Source organism: Vombatus ursinus, unplaced genomic scaffold, assembly GCF_900497805.2.
Source record: "Vombatus ursinus unplaced genomic scaffold, bare-nosed wombat genome assembly UNPS02014810.1, whole genome shotgun sequence".
Classification (NCBI taxonomy): domain Eukaryota; kingdom Metazoa; phylum Chordata; class Mammalia; order Diprotodontia; family Vombatidae; genus Vombatus; species Vombatus ursinus.
In genome coordinates, this window is record NW_020954588.1 from 50,378,434 (window position 1) to 50,387,453 (window position 9,020).

Below are 9,020 nucleotides of genomic sequence, written 5' to 3' on the forward strand. Positions count from 1 at the left end.
CTTCTCTTCTCTTCTCTTCTCTTCTCTTCTCTTCTCTTCTCTTCTCTTCTCTTCTCACTTCTCTTTTCTTCTCTTCTCTTCTCTTCTCTTCTCTTCTCTCCACTTCTCTTCTCTCTTCTCTTCTCTTCTCTTTTCTCTTCTCTTCTCTTCTCTTCTCACTTCTCTTCTCTTCTCTTCTCTTCTCACTTCTCTTCTCTTCTCTTCTCACTTCTCTTCTCACTTCTCTTCTCTCTTCTCCTCTCCTTCTCTTTTTCTTCCTCCTCCTCCTCCTTTTCATTCTCTTTCTTCCCCTTCCTCTCCTTTCCCTTCTCCCTCCTCTTCCTTTTCTCCTTTGCCTTCTTCTCTCCCTTCCTTCCCCTTCTCCTTCTCTTTCTCCTGCTCCTTCTCCCCCTTTCCTCCTCTTCCTTCTACTTCCTCCTCTCTTCTCCTTTTCCTTCTCTTCCTTTCTCCTCTTTTTCCTTTTTTCCCTCTTCCTCCTCTTCTTCCTCTTCCTCCTCCTTCTCCTCTTCCTCCTCTTTTTCCTCTTCTTCCTTCATCCTGTCTGGGGAGATGGAGGATAAGGCCTAGCTGGTCTTCCCTTTGTGACAGGTCAAGCTGGCCGTGATCAAGTCCCTGCGCCCCATGCTCAGCCTCCTCCTGCCCATCGAGGAGCTGCGGGAGCAGGTGTATGACTACATCCCCCTGCTCTTGGCAGAGTACCAGGGCAGTGTGGAGGCCCTCTTCATCACCCAGGTGAGCGGCCGGGCTCCTTCCTGCCCTGGGATGCCCGAGCTCTGGCTGGCCCTCTGGGGCGTCCCCAGGCTCGTGCTATCTTGTGGCTGAGCACTAGCGGGATGGATGGAAGTTTTTGTCCAGGTGCTTTGACTCCTTCCCAGGTTGGGGCAGCCAGGGAACATCCCTAAGGTATTGCATATAGAGTGGTGGCGAGTCTTTTCTGGGTGAATTTGCAGGAACCAGAATTTGAGTAGTTCTTCAACAGAACGTGATAGGATGTGAGATCCAGAGTCAGGAAGACCTGAGTTCAAATTCTGCCTGTCACCTACTAGCTGTGTGATCCTGACCAAGTCCCTGAACTTCTATGTTCTAGGGGCTGGAGAGACAAAGAACAATGAAATAATCCCTGCCCGCAGGGAGCTTCCATTCTTCTGGTGGCCTGAGGGGGAGGCAGGGTCATGACGCATACACAGATCAGTATCATATACGGTGGGGGGAATGGGGACAATGCAGAGATTCAGACAAAGTCCTCTGCGAGTGTGTGTGTATGTGTGTGTGTGTGTGTGTGTGTGTGTGTGCACACGCATGTGCATGTGTAGAACGTTTTTTAGTGGCCCCTCCCATGGTGCCACGTTGCCTCTTGATCATCGGTAAATATTTCTCAAGCCCTCTTTGCCAGGCCCTGGGGAAACAAAGGTGACAGAACAAAGTTCCTGCCCTCAGAAGGCTTACGCCCTATTTAGGAGTATGACTTGTACACATACAATGAGAACTGGGCAGGCAGAAGGGCCCCTGCAGAGTCTCGGGTGGATGGCGCAGAATGTGAGAAGGAGACTGGGGTGAGAATGGCGAGCGATGCGACGCTGGGGAAGGCCTTACAGAGCCTCGAGCTGGGCCTCGAAGGCAGCCCAAGCCCTAGGCCAGTAGAGTGGGCAGTATTCCACAGGGGGAGAATAGAGCACCAGGCCTGGAGGTGAGAAGAATGTCTGGCAATGATGGGACCAGTGAGTGAATCAGTCTGGCTGGAGCATAGATACATGTAGTAGACAAATAGGGTTGTAACTAGGGTGGGGCAACTGACCTTTGTCCCAGGGCACCAACATTTAGAAAGGTGCCGGCAGCAGTTCCGTGCCTTTATCAGTATTGAAACAACTAAAGCTTGAAGTCTAGTTAGCTGGGATAATGAATTAAAACAGGAGGCTGCTGTAGGGGATACTTGCTCCCCCATCCCCCATCTCCCTACTCAGCAGCAGTCTTGCAATGTGCTGAGGTCTCTAAATGCAGAGGCTAAATCCCAGTCTCTATAGGGCAGTGGGTAATGTCTTGGGATCTCGTAGTCTCCCCCAGCTGAATTTGTCTTTAAAAAGTTGATTGAAGGGTGGATTCCATTCTGTTTGCCCAGGAAAATTTTAAAAAAAGTTTTCCCAAAATGGCTCATTATTTGTTCAGGAGAAAAGATAGTGGGGGAGGCTGGGGGGGTTGGGGTGGAATGGAGCCCCGGCCCCCAGGCTCCAGATGGGGAGGTCAGCCCCGGGGGCACGCAGAGCCCCTGGCCCATTGCTGTCTGTCTCTCTTTGGCAGATCCTGAGGCAGATCCTGGAGGTCTCTGTCTCCAGCAACACGCCAGTCCCCAAAATGCAGCTTCACACCATCTTTACTGAGCTGCACTTCCAGGTAAGGGGGTGAAGCTGTGCCCGTTCCCGTTAGGCCGCCGAATTCTGGAACTGGGCAATGGCAGGGAGAGCCCGGAAGGGTTACATGGGGCAGTGCCCGCCTCCGTCCAGTGAGCACCTCTGTCCAGCATCTGATGAGGGTCTTTGAGGGTCATAAAGAGCATTGCTGCTGGGCTCATGCTCAAAGAACTTTAACTAGACTTTAAAGATGTCTTTCATTCTCTCCACTGTGGCTGTGGAGCCAGCTCTAACTGGCTCGTGAGAGTCCAGAGTGCATCCCCCTCCCCTTTTTTCCTTGGAGAGCTGGTTGTTAAACATTAACCAGTAGGTCACTGGCTAGAAGCTTGGCTGCTGCTGATCTAATGATCATGCTCTGGGACACAGAAGAGGAGCAAGTGATTCTGTCCTATCCGCCCTCATCTGGCAGAGCTGAACACGGTGTCTCTAATGCATCTGGATCTGGACGGAGCTCAGTGGAACGATTCCCTCCCTTGTTCTGGGCACTGTGGTCCTCGCTGCAGACAATCAGCTTTGGGCCGTCAGGGCACACTGTGAACTCATCTGGAGCTGGTAGCCCACTAGAACCCCCAGATTGTTTTCTCTCTTGGAGGTGGCCATAATAGGGGTTATCATTTAAGAAAACTGAGGCTCAGAGTGCTTAAGCCCACAGCTAGTGAGGGAGATGGGCTAAAGATCCTTGTTTCTTGTCTCCTATTTCACTCTGAATTCATTTCGATCAATCAATCAGCAAGCAATTGATTATTAAGTCTTTACTATGTGCCAGGCATGTCTCTGAAAGATGCACGGAGGAAACGTTGGATTCATTTTATGCTGGAAAACAAATAACTCTTGTCCCCTGGCTCACTAAGTGCTTGGTTAAAAAATAATGACAACAACAGAATAAGGCGAGAAGTGAGAAGACACAAGTCTATCTCAGAGGACAAGCGCAGGAGAGGAGCCACAGGGCCAGCTTCTGAACCAGGAGCCTGCCTCTGGCCCCTCCTCAGCACCTCTCCGAGCTTCAGTTTCACAGGAGGTGCCAACCTGTATCGGTAGAGGGAGGTCCCTCATCTGGGAGTTACCCAGGGGAGGTCCCACCTTGTCACCTGCAACCATTTGGCCACATCTGAGCTCAGCAAATTTGCTTACTCTTCTGAGTTAGGCAAACCCAGGCACGCCCAGCTGGTTGGGAGAGATGGCGGTCTCTGGGAGTGCTGGGTGTCAATCAGAGAGCATTTATTAGTCACCTGTTGTGTGCTGGGCACTGTGGGAGCCAAGGTCCTAAGAGGCACCATTTGGTGGTGGTGGGGGCCACTCAGGGCCACACTGGAGGGGCCGCTGCTGGAGGCCCGTTTCAAGGGACCCTCGACTGAGACCTGGGAGGGGCCTTGCAGTCTGACTCCCTCCTTCTATAGAGGGGGAAACTGAGGCCCAGAAAAGGGAAGCAACAGGTGGTAAGGGACAGAGTCAGGACTCAGAGGGGAGCTTGGCTGTCCAGCCCCTCCCCTTCCAGCAAAAGGCTGACCCTCCCCCTCCTCCCTCCCCCTCCCTCCCCCTACCCTTCCTCCCTCTTCCCCTCTCCCCCCAGGTCTGTTCCAAGGCTCCTGCCCTCCAGCAGTTCAGCAGTGAGAACCTGGCCGAGGTTGTCCAATGCTTCATTGCTCTGGGTGAGTGTTTCCCCTCCAGCCACCCCCCCAGCCCATCCCCACTTTGCTGCCTAGTTCTGCTGCGGGCCTGTGTTCCCCGCCCTCCAATCAGAGAACAGCCAGTGCCTTGTCTCTTTTGGACGTATTCAACAAGTAAGGCCCTTTGAGGGGCAGGGGAGCCCGCTGCACTACAAAAAGGTGACCCCGCAGGGCACCTATGGGGGGCTGCTATGGGCGGGGGAGGGCTCCCCACTTCATTCCCATGTGTGTCTGCTGCTCATCCGCTGCGCCTGAGCGTGGCCTGGTTGAGAGGTGACCCAGCCAGGGGTCTGAGTGCGCTTGCACCCAAGGACCTGGGATTTTGCAGGCCTATTTCAGAGGCAGAGTGGCCAGAAAGCAGGCCTTGAAGTCAGGGAGACCTGGGTTCAAGTCCTGTTTTTGACACCTGCTGGCCAGGTGGCCCTGGGCAAGTCATTTCCCTCCTTAGGACCCCAGGGAACTCTCTAAGACTAAACCCTGCTGGTCTGGCGCCTGTCTGCACTGGAGGAGGGAGTCCCCATGCACTCTTGTGTCTGGTGTTAGAGGCAGAGGAGAAAGCAGCCCGGGGTGCATGGAGGGGAAGAGGAAGAGCCTATAGCCATGGTGGAGTCAGAGAAGGAGAAGGGGAGGTGGGGGGGACAGGCAGAGACAGAGAGACAGCAGAGACATGACACACAGACAGAGAGATGGCATGGGCAGGAGAGACAGAGAAGAGAGAAAGGGACAGAGATAGAGACAAAGAGACACAGAGAGACATGGACAGACAGAGAGAGATAGAGAGAGGGACAGAGACAGAGAGACACACACACGGAGACAGACAAAAACATACACAGCAGGCCATCTCCAGCAGCTCTGTGAGCCGCCTGGGTCCCAGGGCCCTCCGTCTCCCTCTGTGCTCAGGGAGGGTGCAGGATGGGGGCCCCTTCTGAAGCATACACCACATCTCTGGAGGCCAGGTGTCTGAGCGGCTTGCTGTCCCTGCCGAGGGAGCCCAGAGCTTGGCCAGAGAGTGAGAGGCCGAAGAGGAAAGAGCAGAACGGCTTAATTTATACGTGTTGAAATTCTCCTCCAGCTGTGGATCAAGAAGAAATGATGAAATGTGTCCAAATTTAGAGCCAGATAACAATAGCAATAACAATAATGATGAGAATGATGACGACTTCTATTAAGATTATCAAAGTGCTTTACTTGGGTTTTCTCTGGGAAGACAGGAGCTGCAAGAGGCAGCATGGGCTAGTGGAGAAGGGCCCTGGATTTGAGGCCAGAGGACCGGGCCCGGCACGCATGCCCTGGCTACCTTGGGCACAGACCTCCCTTCTCGGCCCACAGTTTGCTCTTCTGTGAAACCAGATGTGAACTCAGTGAAACTGAGGGCTCTCCCAGCTTCCTCTGGGCTGTCTTCCATCATTTTATTTATGTCCAACCCGGTATGAAGCTGTCTATTGGGCAAAGGCAGGCCCATCCATAGAGATGTTAGCTGCTGCTTTTGTTATTATTGTTATTGTTATCATCATCATCATCATCATCATCATCATCATCATCATCATCATCATCATTATTGGTGCAATGTTAGGAGAGCTGCCAGACTGAGGTAGAGATGTTGTCTACTTAAGAACCTTGAAACCAGCTACTGACTCAGTGGGAGAAGGCTGTCCTCCCTTAGCCACTCAGACTCTCTGGCTGATGGAGGCTGTCTCAGTCTCTGTCTCTCTATCTCTGTCTCTCTCTGTCTCTGTTTCTCTGTCTTTATCCCTCTCCGTTTCAGACTTTCTTCCTCTCTCTGTCAGTCTCTCTCTGTCTTTGTCTCTGTCTCTCTCCCCCCCTTTCTGTCTGTCTCCTTCTCCTCTCTCTCTGCCCCACCCTCCCTTTCTCTCTATGTCTCTTTCTCTGTCCTTCTCTCTGTCTGTCTCACCATTCCCTATCTGTTTCTCTGTCACCCTTCCCCCCCCCACCCCCACTGCAGTCTCTCTCTGCCCCACCCCGCCCTCTCTGTCTCTGTCTCTCTGGCTGTGAGCCTGACTTTCTTCCCTTTCCTCACTTCATGGCTGAGGACTTGCTGGTCCCGGGTGACCGGTGGGCTCCGTCCTGCCCTCCCCCCAGCACCGCTAGCCTTCCTTCCCTCTCTCCTCCCCAGCCCGCTCTTACCCTGATGAGATGATGAAATTCTTCTGTAACCAAATGCAGACGGGGAAGGAGGCCATCCGCGTGGGGACACTGACCCTGCTCCGGGCCGTCCTCAGTGCTGACGGTGAGTGGGCCCCATGTGAGCTGCTCCTGCATCCATCCTGCCCATGGGAACCAGGGACTGGCTTGGCCCTCCTCTTCCTGCTGGGGAGCTGCTGGGTGGGCAGCCTCAAGGCCTCTGATAGTCCCTTTCCATCTTAGAAATACATTTCAGCAGTGTTCTTCTGGCCCTACTCCCCCTGCCCTCTCCCCCGAATACAACTTGGTACAACAACCACATCTGCACCCAGCATTCTGCCCTCTCTGCTTTGCCCCTTTAGCAACCTCTCCCTATCCCCTCTACACCTTCTACCCCTCATCCACTCAGTGACTAATCAATCAACCAATAAGCATTTGTTTTTTTTTGTTTTTTGTTTTTTTTTGCTTTTTGGTGAGGTGATCGGGGTTAAGTGACTTGCCCAGGATCACACAGCTAGTAAGTGTTAAGTGTCTGAGTCTGGATTTGATCTCAGGTCCTCCTGACTCTAGGGTCAGTGCTCTATCCACTGGGCCACCTAGCTGCCCCAACCAATAAGCATTTGTTAAGCACTTACTGTGAACCAGACACTGGGCTAGCTTTGGAAATACAAAGACAAAGAGAGGATTGACCTTGGAGATCTACTGGTCCAACCTCCTCCTTTTGCCTGGGAGCAGACTGTCCTGGAGGGGCTGAGGGATGTGCCTGAGCTCACCCGGGCAGGGGCAGCCCTCGGACCCAGGCCCCTGAGGCCCTTGCCAGGGTGAAGAAGGGGCTTCCAGGACTGGGACCCAGCGCGGCAGGGGCGGGGGGAGCGGCAAGGTGTCTGCAGTCTGTGGGGCAGGGCTCTGTCCCAGCAGGACTTCACACAGCCTGAAGTCAGCCCCTGGGGGCGTCTCTCCCTTTAGTGCCAGAGGTGAACAGCAGGACCCTGCACTCCGTTGTCAAGGTGGTTAGAAATGCCCTTTGTGACCCCCGAGCTAAGGTGAGATGGGGGCAGGGAGAGGGGAGGCCCGAGAGGGAGCTGGGTCCACATGGGCCAGGGCAGACAGACAGGGCTGGGGCCAATACCAGTTGGGCCAAGCCATGACTAGGCAGGAATCCCCACTCCAATGTCCCCCAAGAAGCTCCTCTCTAGAGTGTGGCGAGCCTACAAGGGGGTGGTCTCGCATCTAGGTGAAGGGCCAGAGAGGCTGACTCTGGCTTGGCTGTTAGGAAAGCCTGCCTGCCCCTCTCCTCCCCCTCTCCAGCCCGCCACCCCAAGTGGGATGGGATGCTGGGATGCCCCTCGTTGGAGGTCCCAAAGAAGAGGTAGGATGGCCCCTTGTCAGGGGGGTCAGAAGGGTCTCTTGTTCAGGTCAGGGGGCCGATGGCCTTCAAGGTTCCCCCCCCTCAACCCCGAGACCCTGGGGTTCTGTGATAATGGTCATCAAGGGTCTGCCTGAAGGCTGCCAGGGAGGGGGAACCGTGCCGCTCTGTTCCACTGCATGCTGGGAAGCGTGAGAAATTGTTCTTTTCTTTGGTTCTGCTTCGTCCAGACCTGTGTTTTCATTGGCACAGGAGATTCCCGATGGCCAATCTGCCTCCATCAGGGCCTACCAGTAACTGCCCCCATCTGTAAAATGGGAACAAGAGTGAGGGCTCTAATGATTCAGCCAGTGTGTCTCTGTGATGATGGCCCATGCTAAAGGACCCCAGCCCTTGGGATCATGGAGCGGGGCTGGAGGGGGCTCTGCTCCAGCAGAGGGGAGTCACCGAGAGGCAGAGTTAGGTCCGACATGAGGAAAAGCTTCTTGATATTTAGAACCGTCCCCAAATGGGACTGGCTTCCTTTGATGCTGGTGGCTACCCCTCCTTGGACGTCTTCAGGCAAAGGCTGGGTGGAAATCAAGTCCGGAGTCCTTACTTTGCAGATTAGGACACAGACCCAGAGAAGGGAGTTAAGGCAGCAAAGAGAGTTACCTAGGTCTTCTGACTCCTCAGCTGGAGCTCTGTCCACCACTCCATGGACTCCTCTGTCAGTGACACCGAGTAGATTAAGGAGGACTTCCTGCCCTCTGGGAGCTTAGAGTCTAATCAGACTCGGGAACCGTTGTCCTCTTTCTTAGGGGCTAGTCTTGGCGTCATGCTTCAAACCCACTGCCTGTCACTTAGGTTGTGTCCTCTCCTCCTCCATCAGGTGAAGCTGGCCATTCTCCGGGTCATTGGCCAGCTGGCCATCTCTGGTTACCAGGAAAGGGTCAGAGGCTGGGGCCTAAGATATGTCTCCCTGCAACTTATATTATCTACCTACAGGCTGGTAAGGAGTCAAAGCCAAACCATTTCACTAGGACTCAGAAGGCTGACAGTGTGCGGGAGCTCAAGCTGTATGTGTGTGTATGTGTGTGCGCGTGTGTGTGTACCTGTCCTTTTCTTCCAAGGAATTCCAAATTGTTTCACATTGTTTTAAAATATTTATTGTGAACTTATCATCAACAAGTTAAAACATTTTGACATACAAAGAAGGATTGTAGTCAGTCAACAAACATTTATTAAGCACCTACTGTGTGCTAGGCACTGTGCTAAGAGCATTGTATATGGAGTCATCGACTGCCAGTTTGTTTTTTAAATGGGCATATAATTTGAGAAAGTAGTAACAAAATTTCTATCTCCTTCTGAATTACTTTTTTGTGTCTTTTAAATGTTTTATTGATCTTTCTTGCTTTCCTTTCCTTTCCTTTCCTTTCCTTTCCTTTCCTTTCCTTTCCT

General features: G+C 53.2%; 1 protein-coding gene across 1 annotated transcript in view; it reads left to right on the plus strand.

The window, feature by feature from the left end:
• MROH2A (maestro heat like repeat family member 2A) overlaps window positions 1–9,020 on the plus strand; it is a 53,899-nt gene that overhangs the window by 6,260 nt on the left and 38,619 nt on the right. The window contains exons 6-11 of the mRNA XM_027875797.1: window positions 589–732; window positions 2,296–2,388; window positions 3,976–4,054; window positions 6,207–6,320; window positions 7,181–7,257; window positions 8,452–8,571. Of these exons, the coding sequence (XP_027731598.1) occupies window positions 589–732; window positions 2,296–2,388; window positions 3,976–4,054; window positions 6,207–6,320; window positions 7,181–7,257; window positions 8,452–8,571 (627 nt within the window). The remainder of the gene's footprint in view (window positions 1–588; window positions 733–2,295; window positions 2,389–3,975; window positions 4,055–6,206; window positions 6,321–7,180; window positions 7,258–8,451; window positions 8,572–9,020) is intronic.